At 43.4% G+C, this 26567-nt stretch overlaps 1 protein-coding gene and 1 long non-coding RNA gene across 7 annotated transcripts in view; one reads left to right on the forward strand and one right to left on the reverse strand.

Moving 5' to 3' along the window:
- Nucleotides 1–26567, forward strand: part of INTU (inturned planar cell polarity protein) — a 56517-nt gene that overhangs the window by 18119 nt on the left and 11831 nt on the right. For 3 of the 4 annotated variants that reach the window (XM_053254134.1, XM_053254133.1, XM_053254136.1), the window contains 8 exons: nucleotides 2468–2553; nucleotides 4638–4841; nucleotides 9482–9600; nucleotides 12411–12500; nucleotides 13205–13282; nucleotides 14616–14805; nucleotides 16681–16734; nucleotides 23982–24044. In XM_053254134.1, coding sequence (XP_053110109.1) covers nucleotides 2468–2553; nucleotides 4638–4841; nucleotides 9482–9600; nucleotides 12411–12500; nucleotides 13205–13282; nucleotides 14616–14805; nucleotides 16681–16734; nucleotides 23982–24044 — 884 coding nt within the window. The remainder of the gene's footprint in view (nucleotides 1–2467; nucleotides 2554–4637; nucleotides 4842–9481; nucleotides 9601–12410; nucleotides 12501–13204; nucleotides 13283–14615; nucleotides 14806–16680; nucleotides 16735–23981; nucleotides 24045–26567) is intronic. The other variant, XM_053254135.1, reaches the window with a different exon arrangement.
- On the reverse strand, nucleotides 574–23114 carry LOC128326729 (uncharacterized). Of its 3 annotated transcripts, none has more exons than XR_008308228.1 (3): nucleotides 22820–23114; nucleotides 5836–5997; nucleotides 574–2506 (listed from the first exon to the last, which is right to left on the reverse strand). It is a non-coding gene; the product is annotated as an uncharacterized LOC128326729 (long non-coding RNA). The 3 variants fall into 3 exon arrangements; XR_008308226.1 differs by lacking the exon at nucleotides 22820–23114 and adding an exon at nucleotides 17648–18608; XR_008308227.1 differs by lacking the exon at nucleotides 22820–23114 and adding an exon at nucleotides 6521–7120.

Below are 26567 nucleotides of genomic sequence, written 5' to 3' on the forward strand. Positions count from 1 at the left end.
AGTTGAATACAGAAAGCTTTAAAGTACTTGAGGTAACTTTTAGGGGTTTTGAAATGGGTGGGCAGGGACAACAATGTATATGTTAGTGGTATGAAACAAACATAGTTCAGTGTTGTGCTAAAAGAACTCATACAAATCCAGTTTTACCATGAGAAAAACTCCAGACAGACTGAAGTTCCAAGTTTCTAGACCTCAGTGGGTGGCATTTTCCTATTCTCCACCCATCTTTTCTTTCATTACCCAACCAGAGATTGGAGTTACTGCTGCCAGCAGGATAATAACAGTATTGTTGTTAATGATGGCATATAATTGCCTCGAGAGAGTCTCCTTGGCCCTCTAGGATTCCTTTCCTGGGATAACCTTTCCATGTGGCTATGGGATAGTTTTCTTTCCCTTCTCTTTCTCTATAGGCTAGCATGGTAGGTAGGCATGGCTTATTTCAGCAGTTGCACCCATGTCCCCAACACACACACACACACACACACACACACACACACACAGAATGAAATAGCACAAACTGAACTTTTCTTTTTAAAGTATACAAGTTTATGAAGTACATAATTACACTAAAATTACAAAACCATCAAGGAAAAAAAATTACAGTTCACAAGTCAAAGGTGGGAGTTAAAGATTGAGTAAATGTTCTGTTTGTCTCTATACCAATCCATTCTTCCCTAAATGTTTCAAGAAATAGGCCCTTTTAACGTTTTAAAAGTTCATGAGCTTTTCTTAAATCAAGTTAAGGATTTGAAAGTTAGCTAACCTTAGTGTAACCTGGATATCCTTGTAAATTTCTAGGGACTCCTAGGAATGAATGTATGTGCTGCAGTTCCAGTCCTGGAAGCTGTCTGTCCATTGGAGTGAAGAGTCTCTTAACAAAAGGATCTCCTCTTATACCTTTTGGCTAGATTCTTACCCCACCCCAAAATGTTCTGGTACCTTGTTTCAGTGGAATTTTTCTGGCAGGGTCCACAAACTGCATATGTGTGTCTTCAGCCAAGTAGCATTTGGAAAGGAAAAGGCCATGATACTGCATTTCAAGACATTCCCTATCTAGTTCTTGTTGGTAAGGTCGTCTAAACATAAATTGAAAAATAGTGTTGGGAAAGTTAGCTCCAGAACAGAGTGAGTGAGTGCATACCAAAAAAGTTACAAAGAAGAAGATGATGTCCTTAAATCTGTGATTATTGCGAAGATGGTGGTGGGTTTTGTCTGGCATAAAAGCAAATACATCAGAGGAAATCTAACAGTGTACTTCTCATTATCTGAGATAGTGACACAAAAGGCCTTGTGACAACAAGGTGTTGTATTAGCCCTAGGAACTGGCAATCATTGTAGGCCCATTCACACATTATGTTCAGCTCTCATACGAGTGTACAGTGTTCACAGGTACACTGATTCACATATTATACTGAACACATACAGAAGTACATTTCCTCTCTGCGCCAGGCATTTGAAGGGCCTGTATCCAGGTTCACTTTTAAAATGAGCACAGGTAATTCACACATGTGTACAAATGTCTGGACATCTGTACACTTGTACAGCATAATGTCTGAATTGGGCTTCTGTGTTTGAGGTCAGACTGTCCGAGTTGTGCTCACGAGAAATAGGTGAGTGTCTGCTGGATCAGTGGTTGAATACACAAATTAGGTTGCATCTGTGGGAAGAAACTTGCATCTCCCTTGCCTCACCTCTTTGGAGAGGCCTGCCTGACACTTTGAAAAACCAAGCACTACCATAATCAGATGTAAGGAAGCTTTTTCTCTGTATTAGCCTAGTTATTGGCAGTGAGAGGTATCATAAGACTGCATTGCACACAATTCTCCAAGCAACGCTTACTGCACCAAAAACTGTCTTAGTTGCTTCCAGGTACGAACATATGAGTAGATTAGGAATGTACTTGATAGACAAATGCAAGAATCATGCATAATTCTGTATAAATTCTGCTTTATATGAAAACAATGGAAATTGGGGGAAAAGGCACATACTTTGTCTGCTGAGAAGTTCTTTACATGATCTCTGTCAAGAAGACTTTGCTCCCTTTGTGGAACTGTGTTTGTCCCCAATGAAGTTTGTATTGATTAACCATTATCTGGTTAGAATGAAATATCAAGACAGTATAACTGAAATGTTGCCTTTTAATATTCAGTAATACCAAACAATATTTGTCAACTTGCTATTTGGGATATTGGGTTGTGTTCTATCACAAAGAAGTTCCTGCATAGGAATTCCCCACAACAGACCCTGAAAGTTCATTCCCGAAAGTCAAGTCATCCTACAGAGCAAAATGAATGCAGTGGGAGGGAATGGGGACAATCTTCCCTTCCCCCCACACCCACCCCCTTCATGAATGGAAATGCCCAGAAGACGTATTTGGGATACAGCCAGTTGTCTTGTTTAAAGGGCTGTTGTCTCTTCAGTTATCTTCCTGCTGCTTTCTTAATCTCATTTTTGCCTCTATTTCCAGGCGATGTTCTTGTTGCAGTAAATGATGTTGATGTAAACTCTGAAAATATAGAAAGGGTTTTGTCTTGCATTCCAGGTCCTATGAAGGTATAGTAGTATAAAACCTGTTTGTTGTGTGTTTTTTAAATGACCCAGTGTTTAATGGCAGTAAAGAGTGGGGGAAATTGATTAGAGAGAGTAGAGGGTGAAGAGAGGAAGCATGTAATCCCACTCAGTGTCTTGAATATTGATATGCCTGCACTGACCCTATGAGCTTAAGCTAGTGAAATGGCTAGATGCTGGAAAGGACCCAGTGAGAATCTAATTCAGCTGCTAATTTGGGCCAAACACAGTTGCTGTAGTTATTGCAATCTGCTGGCAGTCAAATGAGAACAGGCAATGTTGCTTAATTAATTGTATGTCTCTTTATAATTAGAGCACCTCTTTGCCTTGTTGCTCAGATGCTACAAATAAAAACCCACAATACAAAAGGGGGAACACGTGAAATCAAGAAATCTCAATCAGAATACCGTGTTAATAAAACACACAAATGCAGTGGAAAAATAAATACTCAATAAATGGTATAATCAATCCATATATATGAATATATGGTTTGATTATACCATTTATTGAGTATTTATTTTTCCACTGCATTTGTGTGTTCTATGGACACAAATAAAAACCCTTCATTGCATCTACTACTATTATGGATTTAAAATGTCCAGCATTGGTAAATCTGTCACGTGTAATTGTTTCCCTACAGTTTTTCAAAAACGTTATGTTTAACGTTGACTTTTTCCTCATGTTCCTGAACAAGCTGAGCCAAAACGGGAACAAGATCATTGAAAGGAGACCTCTGGAGAACCTTAGCTTGAATGCTTTGCAACTGGAAACACATTTTATGCTGCAGCAGAAATGGACTATCTGCTGTTTTTCAAGTCATCATTAGGGAGTTATCCAACATAATGCATAGACTATTGAGCCCCAAGCCCAAACTGCAAAGCAAGTGTGGAGGCTCCATGTAAACGGTTGCTTCCCCACCTCACTGAGTGGACTAACATTTCGACATTAAATGCAGGAGTAGTTTAAAGACCAGTCTTGACCTAGTGCATAGCTGCACTACATTGTTGTGGCCATCTCTGAAGCGGACAGGATGGGAGGGCAGTTATAGAAAGATAGATGTGGTGGGCCATTTAAAGAGGTTAAAGCATTTAATAGCTGGCTAGCATTAATAGCTAGCATTTAATAGTTCACAATGTTGACTACATAAATAACGTCCTTTGCACTTAATGGGTTTCCTAGTATTGATAACTTGCATTTATATGTGTTAAAGTCTCTGTATTCTTGGCTGAAGGCCAGTTCAGGCTATACAGTGCCTGACACACGCTATTAGAAAGGGGAATGCCAAGCGCATCTGTTGTGATGTCCTGACGCCCCTGTTTTGCAGGGGGTGGGGTGTTCATTCAAATGGCCCCTCAACTCATGCTTCACTTACTTGTTTAAACAAGTGAACAGCCCCCTTCCCCCCCAACATATTAAAAGGGTGCACCAAGAGGGCATTATGATGTCTAGAGAGGACATCATGACAGGCATACTCTCAACACATCTCTATGCTAACTGCATGCACTGTGGAGTGATTTGTCTAAACTGGCCCTAGGAAACAAAGGCAGATCCCTAACTGAACTTGTTAGTTAGAACCCTAGCATGCCTCACCTCTTGCCTGTGGGCTTCTCAGGGACATCTGGTGGGCTGCTGTGTGAAACAGGAAGCTGAACTAGATAGGCCTTGGGCCTGATCCAGCAGGGCTGTTGTTATGTTCTTTTCTGCTTGTGGACAGCTATTTCCAACTTAGTGAAGGAGCGTTGCATGAAAAAAGCCCCTAGATCCAGAGAGGTTTGTCAGTTTGTGCAAACTCTTGTGCAAGGCTTTGCACAAGCTCTTTTCCAAACCTTTTAATACCCCATTGGAGTTTATATGCTGCAGACTGTATCTTCCTTATTCACCATATTTCTCATGCTAAAACACAATCCTTGTTACTTAGTGGTGTGGCTCTCTGAGAAGTCTTCTGCTAGGGCTTGCACAAGTGTTCCTGGAACACTAGAAATATACTTTCTTCTGCTTTCCGTTCTTTGCTTCTGCATCATAGGCCCCAAACTATGTCCTGTTAAAATAGTTTAACTTTTTTCCAATAGGTGAAGCTTACATTTGAAACATCTGTCTTTGAACCAGAAGAATCATCCCAACAAAAATGTAAGCAGGCACAAGCTTCTATGAATAGCCTGCTCAAATTGCTGTGGAAAGACCATAACAGCGACCCACAGTTCTCCATCCAAAGTATACCTCATATTGTTATGTATCTCTCACTCAAATTGGATTCTGATTCGTCAAAGGATGAGGTAGGTATGTACTACACTTGTGAACAGTGAAAGATGTGAAGCTAGTCATGAAGCTGTTTATCGCTAACAGGAACTAGTAGCAAATACAGCAATATATAATGGTCTGCTACAAAGTCACTGATGCAGCTGATTAATGCACATAAACTTAAGCATGTACACTGCTCCTAGCTCCTCGGAGGAAAAGCGGGATATAAATGTGATAAATAAATAATGCCAGGATTGTCTTATATTTTTAATAGGAGTGTTTCAAGCTGTTGTTGCAACTTGGAACACTCATTAAAATACAAATATAGCCTGGTCTACACTGGCAGCAGAATGAGGTGATGGAATGGATTTTATCAGTTCAGACTTCAGGTAGAAGGCACCATTTTTAAATGTTCTTCTGATTGATTGATTGATTGGAGAGCCATTGTGGTATAGTGGTTAGAGTGCCGGACTAGGACCAGGGAGACCAGAGTTCAAATCCCCATTCAGCCAACTTGCTGGGTGACTCTGAGCCAGTCACTTCTCTCTCAGCCTAACCTACTTCACAGGGTTGTTGTGAGAAGAAACTTAAGTATGTTGTACACCGCTCTGGGCTCCTTGGAGGAAGAGCAGGATATAAAATGTAAACAATAAATAAAATAAATTTATTTAATTTATTTATTTTAAACACCACCTTGCAGATAGTAGCAAGGCATAAGCACAAACATCTCCCTGGTATGTGCTAGCTTTCTGCACACAGGAAAGGGTTTGTACTTCAAGGGAAAAAATGGTAACTTTCATCTGCATTCCCCCTCACAACCTTGGGATTCTACCACCACAGTCTGCTATATGTATAGACCTGGCCGTATCTGAACTTCACATTATGTATATCTTAACGGAGCAAGTCCTGTCAGTGCCAGTAGAATTTTAGTATTCATCTAAAGCAAGAAACTGGGAGACTTTGTTGGCTTCATAAATGTTTTCTATGTAAATTTGAAAACTTTAATAGAATAGCCCTGTTTTTTCATACCTTGAGTTTGAATGAGTTTCATAGAGGTTACGCTGGTCTTGTTATGCTGCAGACACAATCTCCTTTCACTGTGAAAAGGCACTCTTTAAGAAAGCATCCTTTGTTGGAGTCTAGTTCTTGGAGGTTTGAGGGGTGTTTCAGCTGTTTCTCTCTGCCAAGGCTCTGGGGATTAAAGGAAAAGGCTTTGTCAAAATTCATTCAAATTATAAATGAAGATATATTACAAATTTTAATTTCAGTTATTTACAGTCAAGCTGCTTAATTAGAATGGTGTTCTCTTCAGAAAATGCTGCTTTTACAACTGCAGTTTCTTTGCATTTATTATCCCTGACCTTTGTGCCTATTAGATCCAATGACACCTTTCTGTTTGCTTTGTAGATGGATAATCTTGTGTAGTGATACACATTAGACCTTACCAACGCAGTAATGTTTAGAATTTGCTGCTAAGATCTTTTGTTGTGTTTTTCTTTTCTTTCCCTGGGAAAGAGTATAGAAATTTCACAAATGTACATTTTAAAGGTCCTTTGTTCATAAAGAGAACCAAGGTCTTTTTTTATTCCATGCAGTGTTGTAATTAGAAAAGACTTTTTCCCCCTGATGAGACAGATTGATGCATAGAATCTCTGTTAGGAGGATTTAAAAAAAACCAAAACAGATAATTAAACTGGATGAAAGTGGCACAGACCTGCCAGTTCTTTCAATAGTGAGCTTCAAAGTTGTTTTTCATCTGTCTGAAAAGAAAGTGTCCACAACTGAGTTCTGGCACTGGCTGGATAGAAAGAGGAAGGGAAGGTTCAGGACATAGTTGCATTGGTTAAGAATGATAATTAAGTCTGAAATTACATGTCCTAGTGTTGGGGTGGCGTTTGTTTAATGCTTGGAAAGTGAGGCAATTTAATCTACATTATTTTTCTTCTGTAAGGCAAAAACTAAAAGACCAATACATTGCATCATCACTCATGGGTGAGATAATTCCTTAAACCTAAGACATCCTACTTCAGTTTAGTCCTGTAGAACATAAGAATTAAGTCGGCAAAAATCATGCATTCTTCCCTTTTGCAAAATGCAACTTCATTCAGCTTAAAAAGCGTGTACGTTCTTACAATGTCAGGAAATGTGTAAATAGTTTTCGAAAACGTTGGCCAGGATGCAAAGAACTGCATGACTAGATTTGTGCTCCCAAGGGGGCCTTCAGCTTGAATTTCTTGAACAGTAACTCCATGCATGCCTATCCCAAAATAGAAGGGAGTTTCAAATACAGTGTTTTATATTGCATGAGGTTCTCCTGTTTAAGGAAGAAAAATACAAAAAAAATTCCACTAGGCATGCCCAGGTCTCAAGGATCCCAGCTTGTGCTGCCTGTATGATGGGTGTGAATACTGGGATGATCTGTTTTATCATATAAAACCAACTTTCCATTTCTGTGTTGCAACTCACAGTAATCTAGAAGCATACAATTTAACAGTTCACTATCTTATTTAGGTCACCTTAAGTGGCGCAGCGGGGAAATGCTTGACTAACAAGCAGAAGGTTATTGGTTCAAATCTCTGCTGGTATGTTTCCCAGACTATGGAATAGTCCCAGACTATGAGAAACACCTATATCAGGCAGCAGCGATATAGGAAGATGTTGAAAGGCATCATCTCACACTGCGCAGGAGGAGGCAATGGTAAACCCCTCCTGTGTTCTACCAAAAGAAAACCACAGGGCTCTCTGGGCGCCAGGAGTCAAAATAGACTTGACAGCAGACTTTACTTTTATTTTATTTCTTTTGGAGGCTTATACCGCCCCATCCGCAAAGGCAGCTCACAACAAAATCACAATAACATCATGATATCTCCCTCCCTCCCCCAACGCCAGCTCTTAGTCCCCTGACTAAAGCAGAGGATGCTTCTTTGAGTTCTGTTGTTTCAGGGCATTACAATTTAATACGTCAGCAGCAGGAAACTCAGTCATAAAATGGCCAAGAGCAGTGTTAACCTGGCATCTGAAGGAGCTCAGTGTAGGCACCAGACAGACATCTTTGGATGGGTGTTTCAAGGCCAGGGGGCCATCCATCTGGTCTCTGAAGGTTGGAGCACCTAGAGTAGGGCTTCTACTGGCACACATTCAGCTTTGGTAGTATGTGTTGTAATCCAAAGATGGGCACACATTCAGCACAGTTCAGTAGATAGTTCAGGGATGTGCATGGACTGGTCTGGAGACCATTATAGAGCCCTCCGAACCAGTTCAAACTTGGGCTGGTCTGGCGCCGAGGGGGTTGCACTTACCCCTCCCACTGCTTTCCCCCTGCCAGCACTCCGTTTTTGCGAAATGTTTTTGGGGCGGCAGCATTCCTCCCTGCTGCCCCTTCCCCCGTTATTGTCCGGAAATACCGGAAGTAGTAATAGCGCATGCGCACGCCACCACGTCTCACGCTGCGTGACATGCACATGCAACAGGCGTGCATGCGCGGTGGCAAGCACACACGCAATTGCTACTTCCAGTATTTCTGGACAATAACGGGGGCAGGGGTGGCAGGGAGGAACGCTGCTGCCCCCAAAACTTTTCACAAGAATGGAGCACCGGCAGGGGGAAAGCAGCGGGAGTGGTAAGTGCAACCCCACCACCCTTAAAGGGTATTTAAGAGAGCGTTATGAGCCCCACCGCCCATTGAGGCCACTTGAGGAGGTCTGTCTCCAGTTGCTGCCAATTCGTTTGGTGGCTACACAGAGACGGGCATTCTCGGCTGGTGCCCCGAGATTGTGGAATGCACTCCCTGTTGGGATACGAGCCTCCTCATCTCTGGCAATTTTTTAAAAACACATCTCATCAAGCAGGCTTTCTCAGCTTTTTAAAACTTGTTTTTAAATTGTTCTGATTATTTAATTGCTGTTTTATGATGATTTTAATTGTTAATCATTTTTATGCTTTATAATTTTTCTTTTAATTATTAACTGATTTTAATGGTGTTTTAATGTAAACCACCCTGAGCCTTTTGGAAGGGCAGTATAAAAGTTTTAATAATAAATAAATAAATAAAGGGAAACCCCTGCCGGTGCTGGTTCCGTGCACATCCCTAACACTGATTGCAATGTTGTGGAGCAGCCCTATTCTGCTGCTACCTAAACATGTTCAAGGACAGTTGCATGATGTCCATTGGAAATAATGGACAACGCGTTGCACAACTGTACTTGTATATTTTATGTTGCAGCAGAACAGAGCTGTTCTGCAACACTGTGGGTAGAGTGCTGTGCATGCAGCATCACAGGTGATGCTGACCCCCTGCTGCGAAAAGATGTGCTTAATGTGTATCAACATGCAGAAGAAGGAAAGTTGTTGGTAAACTTCTGTATATCACTTTATTTGTGGGGGAGAAGAACACACTTATCATATTTGTAAATTAATGATCATTCTTAAATAATGTTGTACATCTTCCTACCAGTCAAAGAGAGATAGATACATGAATCTGCCTAATGATTTTATGTTTTCCATCATAAGTACTTAAGGCTACTGGGCATTTCCAGAATGCCCACATTCTTTATGATTTTTCAAGTATGAGATCTAAGATTTCTAGAAGAACTAATGAACAAGTCTTGCAATCAAGCTTTCATGCCTTCAACTAAAACTAATTCTCAACTAATATACAAACTGGCATTTTTGACAGCAAGAAATATTTTACCAGTACCCCATATCAGAAGCTTCCCAAAAACTGAAAAGTGTAAGAGGAATATTTCTCACATTGTGTGACATTCTGGAAAATATGACTGGAACTCATATAATCAGGTAATAGGGTTTTTAAAAAAATTCTTATCTTTCTATTCCTTACTAGCTGGTTGTATCACTTTATATAAAGGGGTTTGTTATATGTCTGGTATGAACACATTTTATAAATGCACTGATCTGAAACTGGCAAAGTTGCCTAGATGCTATAGATTAGTCAGGCTGCTGATGGAATCTGCATGGTAAAGGATAATTTTAAAAAACTAATTGAAAAATTATAGCAGATGCTGCTAATAACGAATAAGAAAATACCCATTATCTAGACCCATTTCAAACTGGTTTTTGGGCGGGGGGTGGTGGTGGTGGAGACTGCCTTGGTCGGCCTGATGGATGATCTCCAATTGGGAATGGACCGTGGAAGTGTGACTCTGTTGGTCCTTTTGGATCTCTCGGTGGCTTTCGATACTATCGATCATAGTATCCTTCTGGAACGTCTGAGGGGGTTGGGGGTGGGAGGCACTGTTTTACAGTGGTTCCGCTCCTACCTCTGGGATAGATTCCAGATGGTGTCAATTGGAGATCACTGCTCTTCAAAATCTGAGTTTATGGTGTTCCTCAAGGCTCCATACTTTCTTCAGTGCTTTTTAACATCTACATGAAACCACTGGGAGAGATCATCAGGGGATTTGGAGCTGGGTGTTACCAGTATGCTGATGACACCCAGATCTACTTCTCTATGTCAGCTTCTTCGGGTGATGGCATATCCTCCCTAAATGCCTGCCTGGAAGTACTAATGGGCTGGATGAGGGAGAATAAACTGAAGCTGATTCTAGATAAGACAGAGGTACTTATTGTGCATGGTCAGAACTCTAGAAATGATTTTGATCTACCTGTTCTAGATGGGGTCATATTTCCCCAAAAGGAACAGGTTTGCAGTCTGGGAGTACTTCTGGATTCACACCTCTCCCTGGTTTCTCAGGTTGAGGCAGTGGCCAGGGGTGCTTTTTATCAGCTCTGGTTGATACACCAGCTGCGCCTGTTTCTCAATCAATGACCTCAAAACTGATACATCTGTTGGTAATCTCCAGACTTGACTTCTGTAATGTGCTCTACGTGGGGCTGTCTTTGTACGTAGTCCGAAAACGTCAGTCAGTTCAGAATGTGGAAGCCAGGTTGGTCTCTGGGACATCTCGGAGAGACCATGTTACTCCTTTACTGATGGAGCTACACTGGCTGCCAATAGGTTTCCGGACAAAATACAGAGTGCTAGTTATAACTTATAAAGCCCTAAATGGCTTAGGCCCCGTGTATCTAAGAGATCATCTTCTTCACTACGAGCCTCACCGCCCATTGAGGTCATCTGAGGAGGTCCGTCTCCAGTTACCGCCAACTCGTTTGGTAGCTACACACGGACAGGCCTTCTCAGTTGCTGCCCCGAGATTGTGGAATGCACTCCCTGCTGAGATACAATCCTTCCTATCTCTGGCAATTTTCAAAAAACACCTGAAAACACATCTTTTTGCCTACGCTTTCTCAGCTTCCTAAAAAAAATTTGCGGTTTAATCTTTGGTTTATTTTTAAATTGTAAAATTGTTTTTAAGTTTCTTTTGTATATGTTTTTAACTGGTTTTATGCTATTGTTAACTGCCCAGAGACAAAAGTTTGGGGTGGCATACAAATTTGATAAATAAATAAATAAATAAAATAATTTTTAAAAAGCCAAATTGCAAACTGAGAAGAAACTAAGGCTATTGACACAACCGGGAGGTGGAGCAGGCAGTTGGGAAGACTGTGCTGTACTTACCCCCCCCCAAAAAAAAACCCCAATCTCTTTGCCTGCTTGGCTGTGTGGCTTGGCCATGCACACGAGCAGCACTCCTGGGAGCTGTGCAGCTTGCCAGACACATTGTCCCGGCCTCCAGAAATCCCCCAATGCACTGTGTGCTGAGCATTGGGGGACTCCCGCCATCAGACAGGTGCTCTAGGCACCTGTCTCTGTGTCTGCTCGGGCTGCAAGCAGCCTAAGCAAACACAATTCTGGAACTGGGGTTAACCTCAGCCTATCTTGGAGAAGCCAGGGAGGGAACTTGAAACCTTCTGCCCTTCCCAGAGCGGCTCCATCCCCTGAAGAGAAGATCTTACAGTCCTCACACTTCTAGTCTCCTTTTCATATGCAACCAGGGCAGACCCTGCTTAGCTAAGGGGACAAGTCATGCTTGCTACCACAAGACCAGATCTCCTCTCCTAACCAGCTCTCTTCTCCTCTTATTGCAGCCGTAGTTAAATCATTTTATGCTAGTAGTAAATCATAGTGCAGAGTCTACTGCGTCTCTTATTCTAGCCATAGCTAGATTTTTAGTGTAGTCTTATGCCTATATTTTATATTTTAAATCATTTTATGCTAGTAATGGATTTTAGTGTCTTTTATATTTCTTAATGTATATTTTAAATCATCTTATGCTAGTAGTGTGCTTTAGTTTAGAGTGTAAAATCTATTGTTACTTAGGTTTTTAAAATGTACTTTATACTGGTCTGTGACCATAATAAAGATTAATGCCTTGCAGGCTGGGCACCTCCCCCCCACCCCCGAGACATATTTGGGTATTACAGAGCACTTCCTTTGGAAGTTGTTGAAATTTTCCCCATCGCTGACCCAGTGGTGAATCCAAGTGAGCTGAACTTTTCAGAATCACTGGTGCTCTGTTAACCATTATGTCAACCATTGGGTTAATTTTAAGGGCAAAACCACCAAAACTGAAGTAGAGTATGCAGCCATTGCTGTCAGCTAGTTAAAGTTGTGGGGGACATACCCTATATAGTTTTGTGCTGGAATGTTTTCATGATAGATTATTCCCTTGTGCTTGCTTTTGTAGTTCATCTATGTTTTTATGTGAGAAACTGATCCACATGGCTTACTGGAAGGACTCGGACAAGCTCCTTGTAATTGGTCTCCCAGCTGAAAGGTACATTTGCAAGTTGGTCTCTCTTGAGCATAACCTATTCATTAAATTTACTCAGTAGACCTGTTCTAAATTCTAATCTATAATACTGTAAAAATCATGCATGTCGCATTAAAACAGCTCTGGTATTGTTGCTGGAAAATGTAGGTAGCCTCTTGCATAATGTAATTACTACATTTATATGCTGCTTTTTTGCCAATATGTAATAAAGGTGATTCAAAACAGACTGGGAGAGAAGAGGAAAATAAGCAAACTTCAAAATAAGTGGGAAACAGTTCTGTGAGGGGAGACAAGCCAATGACAATTGAACATAACCAGACTGATGAGGGGTCTTCCCTTTGTAGCCAGGAATACCACAACCCGTTGGGGATTCACAGCAAGCCTGCAGCATGGGCAAATTAGCTCTGCCCTCCTAACACTGCTCAGCATGTGGGCCACTGTTTGTATTGTGGCTGTAGACTTGAAACTCACCAAGGATGCAGTCTTAATAGGCATGTTAACTTGGTAAAGTGACTTTCTTTCTTACTTTCAAGTCAGTGTACATATGATTTTACACCAAGTCTCATTCTGTTGTTTTCAGTGACACTTGGATGCAATTTTGGGGGCGGGGTTGCACAATCAAATGAAGAAGTTTGATTCAGATTCATCAGTATTCTTTTTGTTATGTTGTAAGCACAGTTCTCAGAGGGGTTCTTCTGGTTTTCTAGCGTGCCTCTTTCTCAGCTAAGGAACATGATTGCAGATGTTGTCCAAACTTTAACGTTCATGTACAGTTCTCTGGATAGGTAAGCATTCTTAAATATATTGTGTTCTGTAGTAACATATCCTGGCCTATTCTGTTGCTTGAAAATTGCATCTGCTGGGACTTTCCACTGGACAGCAGCCTTGTTACAAACTACTTTTTTGAAAGTTTTAGAACTGGTTTGCGACACAGTATCGGGAGGTTCTATTTGAGAAACTCCAGGTCAAAGCTCTCTTGGTTATACATAACTATTCAGCTAGTTTGAAGCCATGATGCTAACTTTATATCAACCGGTTTGCTAACATTTAACCTAATTCTGCTCTAAATAGAGACAATTCTGTGTAATGGACATAATATTTTATTCCTATTCCTCCTGAATTTGCAAAACACAAATACCAGGATCAAAGAGGGCTTGTTCGACATGAGTCCTACAAGACATTACCCGCTTTCTTTTAAATAGCAGCTGTCCATGCCATAGCACAAACTAGTGTTGAGGCACATGATACTTGGCCATGTGGCTTACGAAGTTGCTCTATGAGAAATACAAGCCCAAAGTCTGATTTGGCTACTGTAGCCAGGAGTCATGGGACCACCTGCCTGGTCAGTGGATCAATGAGATACCCACCCCACGGCACCTGAAGATGAGAGGGGAACCATCTGGTTGTAGGCTGACCTGTAAATTGTGAGCAAGGCCAGTGACTCTAAAGGTGGGTGAAGGGGCCAGTGTTGCAGAGCAAAGTGGCTAGTACTGAAAAGAATAGGGAAGGCAGCAATTGGTGCACCAGAGATTTGAAAATAAGCTTCTTTCTGAAGCTCCCATGAAAGTTATCGAGCTTCCTAGACAGGTGATGGAGAGGCCTAGGTCAAGTTCCTTTCTGTGACACAACATGGTGGTAATCCTGTGTACATCCTGGCCTTTCAGAGGCACAAATGGAGAGGTTCATAGGAAGACTGATGAGGGAGGGCTTCTCTATGTGCATTTGGTTTCTTTGTTTCCTCTGCCTCTGGACTCCAGGGGTCATCTGTTCAACCACAGCTCTCTCTTGACCCAAACCTCACCCCTGCCCAGGCAGATGTCACAGGTATACAGAGCTTCTTACATGGCTCTTTGGATGGCTGAAAGAGTGGCTGAACAGAATCGCGTTAAAAATAAATTGCATGAAACTCTGAAATGTGTATTGAAACTTTCTCCCGTTTGTTTCTCTTTCACACAATTTGAACCTCATGCTCCAATTCCTATTTTTGTTCCTTCAATCTTCAGGAAATCTTAGTCCAAATTCGTATCCTTCAGTAAAGCATCTGCTGCTGTACGCAAGGGTTATGTAAATAACTGGCACATCTTCTGTTGTTCTAATTTCTAGTTCATGTTTGTTCAGTGCTTTTTGCCAGGTGGGAAACATCTCCCAGTTGGATCATTTTTTCAGCCTGTTCTTCCAGCAAGCACTTCAGCCTGCTAGGCTCAACTCAAATGCCAGCTCTAGTTCCCACCGTTATGATGACGGCAGTGCATTGCTTCTGTACAACTTTCCAGGAGCACGCTGGCTATCACTGCCACAAGAAATTAAGGTAAATTCTGCATCATTTTCTATGTCAACATTGGCGCAAGTGGTCAGAATGGAATAGCTAGAGTTCCTAAGGTGCATACAGAAATCTTCATGTGACTGAGGCACAATTCTCTCACCAATACTGCTAAACCTTAAGTCTGTCAGCCCAGAGTGTGTGTGTTTTACTGCAGTAAATCTCAACAGACATAATATATTTGGCCACAAGGGGCTGTTCTAAAGAAATATGTAGCTCAGCTTTGAGGCTGTATGGGCTTGTGATTCTGAATATTTAGCCATGTAACACCCTGAATTATTATTGGTAAGAAGAGTCATTGGATGACAGCCTGACTACATTTACTAGAGGAAGTCAATGGAAATTCAGAGTAACTCTTAAGTAATACTACTGAGCGACTTCTTCTGGCTGTCAGCCATTGTGTACAACTTGCTTCCCAGTCTTCATAGCTTTTGCTCTAATGAAGTGCCGATGAAGCTCTTTAGGACTCAACAGTTCTGAGTTTTCCAGAACAATATTGGGGAAATTACTGTACTGACTGTGATTTAAACTTGAGGGTCTAAAATCGGGATTTTGGATTGCATCATTAAGATTGGAAAGAAAGAAGACTGCATTCTACATGGAAGGCAGTGCTTATCACTAAATTATTACTGGCTTTATGTAGCGTAATTCTTTTTTCCTAAAGCTTCTAACAAGATATATGTCTTAACCACACTTGGTCTGTGTCGTAATTACATGCTTCGCATGTTTCATAATTTTTGCGTGGAAGGTCTTCATGCAGGAATTATGTTCAGCTTCCAGTCTTGAACTTCATCCCATGTGGAACTGAGTACTGTCTGTAATCAGTCTCCATCTAGTAGCCATATGATACATATCTGAATCTTTCCTTTCTTGAAAAATTTGCTAACTTCTTTGCAGTTCATGACAGGGGCAGTTTTAAATATCATGTCTTTAAGACCTTTCCCCCCATATTTTTCAAAGTGATTCTATTCTGTTTGAAAGTCTTATATTTCTGATGGATTGGTTCTGTGCCAGAAAAGCAGCATACCCATTATTAAGTGTATGGCTAGCAACCATACATAAAATAAAACTGAGAAAAATTGCCTGCTATATGTGGGGCAGACATAAGTTTCCAATCTGAGGCAAGAAAGAGCAGAGAAACGTAATTATTTGAACGCCAACTGTGTGGCTGGTGATTCTGGCAGCACTGTTTTCTAAAACTAGAGTTTCTCACCAAGATACCTTGTTTACATACTCCACAGGGAGTACAGCAGCCTTCTTACAAATTAAGTTTTTTTTCAGTATGAAGCATACTTTTGGCCTTAACCTTTTGGGACTTTACTTGGATCTATAAAAGTTATTTCTTGTAAAACTTTAACCAATAGCGCCTGTAGTGTGCTGAAGTGTGCAAGTTTAACGCTTCTTAGGTGGTACAAAGGTAGCTTGTGAGAATGTTTTGGAAATTTCCATAGAGACAAAAACTAAATCCTGAGTGAAAAAGATTTTTATAATAACTCAGTTGGATACTAAAGCTTTTGCCAGATTTCAAGGGAGCCTGTGCCTTGTTTTAACCCATGGAAATACCCAAGATTGACATATCTTTTATATTAAACTGTGGGTTTAGGAGGCTGAGAAGTAGAATATTTTTCTTTCATTTCTGAAAGGGTAAAGTGTGCAACTACTGGATGGCTTTCTTTTGACCCTCCTTATCACAGTTTTCAAGAGCTTGTACTTGATGTTACTGGGATTCTGCTACAACATATGCAACTATGATTTGTTTGTGTGCTACAGGCTATTGCCTCAAAACTAGGATAGTATCGGAAATCTGAGAGATCATCATTATTACTGATAAATGTGATGGCACTGTGTGTGTGTTCCTTTCAGGTAGAAATTGATACAGCTCTGAGTGACTTGGAGGCAGCAGACTTTGCAGAACTAGTAAGGAATATTTTCTTAACAGGGTATAGCATAGATTTCTGTGGGTCCCATTCAGTAGTAACATACTAGTATAATTAAACTCGTACATAGTCTGTTGTTTCAAAGTGGTGTAATATTCATTACAGGGTGGGAGCTGGGAATGGACATAGATGAGAACCTGCTGAGGCCCATGCCTCAGCATGGGACCAATGCTGACAATAGGGGCCCTGTTGCTGCCTGAACGTTTTCTGGCCCACAGAAAGCACGAGAGCCAGTACTGTGAGGAGGAGGAGGAGCTGCTGCTGTCACAGCTACCACAACCACCACCTGCTCTCCTTGTCTCTCAGCAGGGGTTGTTCTCGCTCTTTTAGGTCCAGTTCCCATTGTCCCATAGAGGGAGTGTCAAGCCTGCTGCTGCTGCTCCTCCTCCATCCTGCCATTGCCACTTGCTCTCTTGGAGGAAAGTAAGCATCAAGAAGTAGCAGTAGCCATTGTTGACTTGCCTCACCCTCTCCCTCTGGGTGGCAGTGAGTGATGAATTCAGTGGTGGGGGAATAGAATGTCTGTTCTGAGGTAGAAACACTGGGGGAAATGGTGAGGTGGACTCATCAATCAATACAGTCTTCCCAAAGGACCCCTGAAAACCTGGAGCCAGTGTGGATTCATACTCTTACTGAAAGTACTAAAATAGAAGGGCTTTCCATTTAATGTTCCAGCCTTTATTTCTGACATACAACTTGTGTGTTCTTGAACTGTGCCATCTTGCAGCTGACAACAGGAACACTTGTCAGAAACTGTATAGCTTTCTGTAACTGCAAAATCAGCAGTTGAATTACTTTAGGCAACTGACAACATACATGTGTTTAATCCTTATTTTACTTGAGACAGAGCTACGTTTTACAATATTATTACATAGAAGTGGTTTAGTAAATACCTGTAGTAAGTTCTCGGTTGCTGAGGCCAGGGACATCTCATGGGTTATCCTCTCTCAGGAACTCCAGGCAAGACAGAAAGTAAATAGTTAAAAAACTAAGCCACACCCACTAGAGCCTGAGGAGGATAACCCCACCCCAGTTCTTTCTGTCCTCAGCAAGCTCCAAGGCAGCGTTTTTTAGCTTTCTCTATTTTCTGCTGATATTACTACAGTATTCCATTCTCCAAATCCTTTTTTCTGTCCCTGATCCTTATTACTTGCTATTACCTAAAAGAAAAACACCCTTCTTTCATCTATTTCTCCCCCCCACCCCGTTCTCTCCCTCTCATCTCCTCTTTCCTCTCCGTTGCTTGGAGCCAGGCAGAGAGGTTCAGAACTATTTCTCCAACAAGGGGAAGAGATTGAGTGTTTTCGGCCTCGGAGGCTTCAGGGCCACTTGTAGGCCCCATCGGCACGGACTGCTGCAAGCTCTTCATAACAAGGCCGCTTTTCCGACCTCCCAAAAACCACCTGAAAAATTTGCCAGTAGTGAATTGACAGTCCGTAATCGGCCGTGTTTCATCTATTGGCCACGGAGTCCCCCTCAGAAGGGTTTAATTTTCCCACATCGGTGACGGCTGCTCTCGAGCCGCCCATCCCGATCGTCGAAGGGGCCACGTCGAGTCTCCCACCCTCGGCCGTGAGACTCATGCTACTGCGGCCCAGTGCGCCACGCTGCTTCAGGCAGCTTCAAGTGGCTGTGAAGAGCGCTTTCGGAGGCTCCCTATTGCCAATGCCCCACAAACTTCTGAAGAGATTGGTGGATTGGCAAGCTGGCTAGCAACCTGACTGGCATGGCAGCAAGGTCATCACAGTCGTCATCTGTTCCTAAAATGGCGACGGTTGCGAAGAATTACTCCATTTTATCTAAAGGAGTGGGTAATGTAAAAGTGAGACAGTCTCTAAAAGGGCAGGAAAAGACTTAAGACTGTGACTATGGTGTTTGGCCAGCAGGGGGAGTCTGCTGCAGAGACTGGGCCTAAAGAATCTAGTTCTAACCTTGCTGTTTTACCTAAGTCTGTGCCACCTGAGTGGCAAGCATGGTTTCGCAGTGCAATCATTGACACCTTTTACTAGGTTAGGCCCCCTAAGAGGAGTAAGAGATCCAAAAAGGGGAGAAGGCATAGGTCACCCAGTGTGAGCTCCTCATCTAGCAAATCTGTCAGTCCTTCTCCCAAGAAAGCCAAAAGCAAGCGTAAGCATAGTGAGCCGGGCAAGGTGGCATGGGACCATTCCTCTGATTCTTCCAGTCAGACTCTGGGAGCCCTAGGGGTTTACTTGCACCTCAGAAAAATGTCATTGTGAACTCAGAGAGGCCTAATCTGCCTTCTGACCATGAAGACCCAATTAATGAAGGGGGAGGTTTTGATCCGGACCCAGAGACTCCATTAGACAAGGATGACGGGAAATGGTCTGGAGGGGAGGACGCTGATGATGCCTCGGTCTCACATCACCTCTTTGTGGTCGAGGGCATCAGCTCACTGATGTCCAGAATTATTAATACAATTGGACTGAAATCAGAGGCGGGGCAGAGTTCTGACACTTCTGCCAAAGGGCACTTGGTCTTGCTAGAGCACGCCCCAAGGACATGCTGATGCCCATGCCAGTGTTGTTTGTGGATGTAGTCAAACAGGAATGGTTGACACCAGCTTCCAACCGCAAGGCTACGTCCATGGCTAACAAATGTTATTCTTTTCAGCAAACCACTACAGATATGTTGAGGACACCAAATGCGGATGCCCAGATTTCGCAATTGGTGTTGGGTTCCCGATAGGGTGAGGTTTCTCTAAAAGACATAGCTGACAAGAAGGCCAAGCTGTCATTTAATTGTGTCATGAGAACGCATCCCTGGAGATCCGCGCAACAGCGGCAGCATCCATGGCAGCCCGCAACTCATTATGGGTGGTCAGTCTTCTGAGTGATCCTCCAGGGGACCGAGTTAAGCTGAGACAGCAACTACTAAAGATCCAGAAAGCGCAGGCCTTTGTGGCTGATGCCATTCTTGATACGATTAGATTCTCAGCGCAAGTGGCAGCTTCGTCAGTTGTTGGCAGATGCCACTTGTGGTTCAAAATTGGACAGTTGATTCTACCTCTAGGCTTAATCTCTCCACCGTCCCTTACAACGGCAAGAAGCTTTTTTGTGACTCTGCCCTACAAAACATTCTTGTAGAGTCGTCTGATAAGCGAAAGATGATGCCTTCAACCAATAAAAAGACTGATAAACAGCCTTTCAAAAGGCCCTTCCAATGCAATCGGCTCTTTCATAGCTTCTGGCCCTTCCGGGGCCGGGACAGAGATACAAAATTCCAGAAGGGATCTTGGAATCATCAGAGAGCACCCTTTAGAGGGTTCGGTACCTACAAACAGCAAGCTGTTCAGTCAAAGCAGCAGAAGCCACAACAATGACTTGAAGCATGTCAGGTTTGGAGGGCATTTGTCTCATCTCGCCCCAGCCTGGGAAGATTAAACCTCAGACAACTGGGTTCTGCAGCCGATCCATCACGGCTACAGGATAGAGTTTCACTCCTCTTCTCCCTGCCGCTTTATCCCCACTCCAAGGTCAAAAGCATTCGCCGATGGTCCAGGCAATCCAACACCTCCTAGACATCGGAGCAGTGGAGCCAGTGCCTCCAGCACAGGAGGGAGAGGGAGTTTATCCTGTTTACTGTCCCAAAAAGGGATGGCTCAAGGAGAGCTGTTTTAGACTTAAAAATTTTGAACAGATGGGTCCGCAGAACTTATTTCCAGATGGAAACTCTAAGAGTAGTTTCAGAGGCACTCTTTCATCTGGATGTGCTGGTGTCCATAGATTTAAAGGAGGCCTGCCTGCATCTTCCTATACACCCGGAAAGCAGGCAATACCTTCAGTTTAAATATGCTGGAAGGCATTTTCATTACAGCAGCCCCTCGCATCTTCACAAAGTTGGTGGCGCCACTGGTGGCGCAACTCCATCAGAAAGGGATTCATCTGTTTACATATATAGACAATTGGTTGCTGCAAATGAGATCATTCCCAGAGGCAGAACAAGACTTGGCCCTTACTATCGCAACACTTGAGAACCATGGTTTCATCATAACTGGAGAAAATAGTCAATTGATGCCATGCCACAAGCTACGCCATTTGGGGGTAATCATAGTTACTTTAGGGGGTAATCATAGTTACCTTAGTGGACCACCTCTTGCTTCCACCAGACAGGTTACAGACTATCCAGACAGAAGTTCACCTGGTCCTAGCGAGTCCAAGAGTTCCTCTGGCTTCCCTGTCAAGACTGCTGAGCTTGATGGTGGCCGCACTGGACTCGGTTCTGTGGGCTTGACTTCATCTGCGCGACCTCCAATGGTTTCTCCTACCCCACCAGAAGGCAATCGCAAGGAAGCATAGACTGCTTCTGAAGTTGCCACCAGACCTGCATCGTTCTCTCCGCTAGTGGATCGACTCCAACAACCTGAATTGGGGAAAGACCTTCTTGAACCCACAGAGGTTCATCATGACAGACAGAAGTGACAGGGGCTGGGGAGCCCACTGCCTCAACCAGTCGGCGCAGGGGCTATGGAACAAGGAGGAGCGTTCTCACAGCATAAATTGGAGGGAACTCCACGCAATTCGCCCAGCACTACTAGCATTCCAGGAGATCATCTGAGGCACCAACGTATTAGTAAAGACCAACAATACAACGGCAAAGACGTATGTAAACAAGCAGGGGGGGACCAGGTCCAGGTCACTTCACCAGGAGGCTGTCCTTCTGAGAGCGACCTTCCTTCCCTGATGGCACACCACGTCAAGGGAGAGCTGAACTTGGTTGCAGACTGGTTAAGCTGGGCTGACATCCAACCGGGGGAGTGGGCTCTAAATCCATCAGTTTTCACCCAGATAACAGAGAAGATGGGCATGCCTGAGGTAGACCTCTTCGTGACTCTGAAGAATGCGCAATTACCAGTGTTTATGACTAGATTTCCATGCATGGAGGCGATTGCTGTGGATGCGCTATCCAGTCCATGGCCAGACGCTCTCCTTTATGCGTATCCTCCTACACCTCTGTTGGCCAGAGTCCTGCAATGGGTGCATCGTCTTCAAGCAAGAATACTCTTAGTGGCACTACTCTGGCCCAGGAGACCCTAGTTTCCAGAGCTGCTCCATCAGGGTCCAGTTTTACACCTGGATCCATGTTGGTTTCAGCTCACCGTTTGGAAACTGAGTGGCGAGTCCTGAGCCAACACAGCTACTTGGAGGGAGTTCTCAGCACTATGCTGGCATTGTGAAGTCCATCGACAGAGAATTTATCAATATACACGGCAAGCACTCCTTCGCTGAATGTCACACAACTCCGTTCCGAAGGGCACGGCTAAGTTATGTCATCTCCTGCTCTTCTTATAAGAAGGGTTCGAGAAGGGACTATGTCCGAAAACCCTGAAACGGCAGGCGTTGTCGTTGGTGGAGTTGCTCTCAGCAGAAAAGGACAAGATATCTCAGTCACATCCTCACCTGCGTAGGTTCTTACGAGGCGCCTCACTGATGTCGCTTCCAACAGCGCACAGGTTCCCCTCTTGGGAACTACATACTGTCCCCAAGGCATTGCAAGCTTACCCTTTTGAATCTTTGGCAGCTATTCCGATCAGGGTCTTATTGTTTACATGGGCCTTTTTGGTGGCCATCACTTCTGCAAGGCTCATCTCGGAGCTGCAGGTGAGGTCTGTAAAACAAGTCATATTGTATATTTCAGAAAGAGTCCGACAGGCTCATTCCGGATCCCTTCATGTGGCCAAAGGTGGCGTCCCCCTTCCACATATCACAAGATGTGTTCCTACCTTCATTCTGCCCCAAACCCGTCCATCCTAGGGAGCGGAAATGGCATAAGTTGGATGTTAGGCTGTGTCTTAAGGCCTATATTAGAAGCTCAGCCTCATTCAGATTGTCAGACGCTCTGTTTGTATCGTTCAACCCACGTTCCATGGGGGTCCCAGTATCATCGACCACTATTGCAACGTGGATTATAGCGTGTATATCGATGGCCTACGAGGTTCAGAAGTTGAGGCCACCAACCCGTCTCTCTGCACATTTTACTAGAGCAGCAGCAACGTCGGTGGCGTTTTCCACTAATGCACTGGTTGAAGAGATCTGCAAGGCAACTACCTGGGCGTCGCCTTCCACTTTCACCAAATATTACAAGATCGATGATTTCGCGTCTTCCTGGGCGACCTTTGGCAGACGGGTCTTGCAACAAGTTCTTCCTCACTAGGGACATCTCGGACCACGCAGTTGTGGTTTTTGCGCTCTGGTCTACTTCTGTTTAAATGATGGAGACTGACATTTAGTTCTACAGTTGGTTGCTACACTCTGTTATTCTGGAATGTTTAAACCTGTTTATTCTGAAGTAGCTGTTTCTACTGTTCTGTATTGCCTTTGTCCTCTTATGTCTCGGCTGGAAAGAACTGGGGCGGGGTTATCCCCCTCAGGCCCTAGTGGATGTGGCTTAGTTTTTTAACTATTTACTTTCTGTCCTGCCTGGAGCTCCTGAGAGAGGATAACCCATGAGATGTACCTGGCCCCAGCAACCAGAAGAAGCCTTCACAGTAAGTGAAACCAATGCTCCGTTATTTATATTCCAAACATGTTTCATTAAAGGGAACATTTAATCCTCTCACTTACTCTTTATGGCTTCTATGCTCAATTTCCAAGTTTTTGAAAATGCTATGAGGTAATTTACACAATCAAAAACTGTGTTCTTGATGTGTTCTAACCTGGGTAGCTTTTCCTCCTACTTTGCTTCCACACAATCACGTCTACCCAGGTTTTTCTCTTACCTTGTTTCCACATAACTGAAAATTGGGAGCACACACAGCTCCCAAACTCGGATAGAACACAGTCTTTGATTGAATGACCTCTATAAATATGAAAGGTTATGCTTTTGCTGTTTCTTCTGTAAGAAGTCCCTTTGGTGGCAAGAGCAACATTCAAACTGGTGAAGCATTATAGAACCTTTGAAACCAAAAGTGTTCTTATTTTTAAAAGACACATAGTATTTCAAAATCCATCTAAATTGGCTAATCACAGTGCACATTTTATTCAGCTTGGCAGAATATTGGCAATTCTGTGGTGAACTTGAACATCTAGAAAGTTTTTAATTTTGTATTCTGCAATATGCATGTCACCATTTTTTCCACTGGAAACCAGTTAGCCATTTAAGGAAAAATTACAGAATTATGTAATACTATCCTTTCTTAGACTACTCTTGACTTGCATTCCTTGGATCAGCTAAAATCTGAATGTGACTTTACTATGCTCTTTTTTTTAGTCTGAAGATTACTATGACATGAGGCGACTGTATACAATTTTGGGCTCATGCCTCTTTTATAAGGTATGACTTGGAAAATGTCATGTTATGCTAAACATAGGGCCTTTTATATATATATTCTCTCTCTCCCCCCTCAGCTTAATATAAAATCAGATAAAAATACCATTTAAAATAATCCAAAGTTGGAACACTACAAGAAGCAAAGGTTCAAAAAACAGCATAAATAACGCAGACTTGAAAGACAACAGATCATATACTGGTTAACAACCAACCTTATTATTACCGGAAAGCCCAGGTGAAAAGAATGGCTTTCAGACTGCTTCTAGAACATCGGCAGAGAGGGTGAGGGAGGCTGTGGAACTCCTCAGATGGGAGTTCTACAGTTTGGGGCAGCCACTAAAAAGGCCATATGCCACATGCACAGCAAATATTATTTGGCCAGGGTCAGCATGCAGAACAGAGCACATCTGGATGATCTGAAAAGGCAGGTAGATTCAGTTGGGAGTAGGCATTCCCTCAGATACTTAGTAGGGATGTGCATGGAACTGCAGAGGCGCAGTTCGGTGCCGGGGGTGTGTCTCGCTTTAAGGGCAGGGGGTTGTACTTACCCCTCCCTCCGCTTTTCCTCCTCTGGTGCTCTGTTTTTCTACAAAGTTTTGGGGTGGCAGCGTTGCTCCCTGCTACCCTTGCCCCCGTCATTTGCTGGAAATAGCGGAAGTATCCGCTGCCACGCGCACGTTGCACGTCATTTGCGCACGTCATGTGCATGATGTGTGCATGCAACGTGTGACTGTGCGGCGGATGTGTGGTGGCGGGCGCGCACGTGTCAGCAAACACATGCGCAGTGGGTACTTCTACTATTTCCTGCAAACGACAGAGGCAGGGGCGGCAGGGAGAAATGCTGCTGCCCCCAAAACTTTGTAGAAAAACCGAACGCCGGAGGGGGGAAAGTGGCAGGAGGGGTTATTACAACCCACCCACCCCTGGCGTCGAACCACTGGACTGGGACATGTCTGAACTGGTTCAGAGGCCTCTAAAATGGCCTCCGGACTGGTTCGGGCACATCCCTAATACTTAGAGCCCAAGTAGTTTAGGGCTTTAAAGATAAGAACTAGCACTTTGAATTGAATCCAGAAGTGAAACAGTCAGTCAGTCAGTATAGTTCCTTTAGAACCTCAAAACACTAGTGCTAGCCTTAACCTAAGAACAATCAGATTATTTTTTTAAAGCAGGTAATTAAGAAGTAATTGTTCTTGATTAATTGCTGCAATAACCATAACTAAAGACTTTGAAGATTATGGTCTTGTATTCTTATCACCTTCGGGAAAATCTTGTTTTATTCTTATTCTTATTAACCAGCTTGTGATTTAAGGAAAGTGGTACTCAGGAACAGCCAGTGAGGGCAGTGCCGGTGGGGGTGCGGCTAGAGGCACCTTTAAGGAGGTAATAAGCAGCAGGTGCTTACTATTGTGTAAGCAGCACCTGCAAACTCCGGTGCTCCACCCACAATCCTGTGTGGCATCCAGTGGGGCTGCGGCATAGCCCTAGCCTCTGCACGTGCGTGGTGCCTCCGCACATGCACAGAGACCAGGGCCATGCCGTGGCCTTGCCAGATGCTGGGCGGAGCACTGCCACCCTGCACAGGATTGCAGAAGGAATGCCACAGCTTGCAGGTGCTGCTTACACTATGGTAAGCACCGGCTTATTACCTCCTGAAAGGTGCCTCTTGCTGCCCCCCGCGGGCCCAGGGCTGCCCTCACCTGCTGCTCCTGGTGGTAACGATCTCTTGACTTTAATAGCACAAGTTGAAAATTCAACCTTTGTATTGTACTGTCCTGCTGCTTCTCTTACATTTAATTCCAGTCCAAGCTAAAAGCATTAATGTCTGCAGGGCTTTTTCCAGGAGGGGACAAAGCCAGCAATCCAATTCCCTACTCCCTGGGAGAATGTCCCTTTGAATGCAGTGGGAACTGGCTCAATCTGGGGGCGAGGGGAGACAACTGCCCGCTCTTGCTCCTCCACTCCAGATACCTATGGTGAACAGGTGTTTGCTGGATGGTTCAGTCTCTCTCCTGACTTGTAATTCCGCCTATTTGCTGGTATTTGCCAAGCCATACCATACTTGCATTTTTCAATTGGCTATTACTTTCAGCTTGCTGGATCACTTTGTATACCTTACCTTGTATTTCAAATTTAGTACCATATGATACCGGTGATGGATAATTAAAATCACATGAAGGCAGGAAAAAACACACAATTGTGATGGGCTCCAAATCCTAGTATTGTGCATTCACATATTGTCTTGGTGATGATTGTTTGTCTAGCTGACTGAAGTGTTAACACACATCTTAGATACCCTTAATAGCAACATAGACTTATAGTTGGAGAGGAGGAATAGGACATATGGGATCCTTACAGGTAGCAAGTCAGAGAAGGGCAGTGCTGTCCAAGCCAGCAGAAGGAGTAGCAATTAGCTGTGGAAAGGCAAAAATCTCCACTAGTCTCTAAGGCACCCTCTAGTCTGAGCCTTTACGAAGCAATGGTTCTAAATTTTAAAAGTTCATCTCTGCAGCCTTGAGGACTAGT

The sequence above is a fragment of the Hemicordylus capensis genome, chromosome 5 (assembly GCF_027244095.1).
Source record: "Hemicordylus capensis ecotype Gifberg chromosome 5, rHemCap1.1.pri, whole genome shotgun sequence".
NCBI lineage: Eukaryota > Metazoa > Chordata > Lepidosauria > Squamata > Cordylidae > Hemicordylus > Hemicordylus capensis.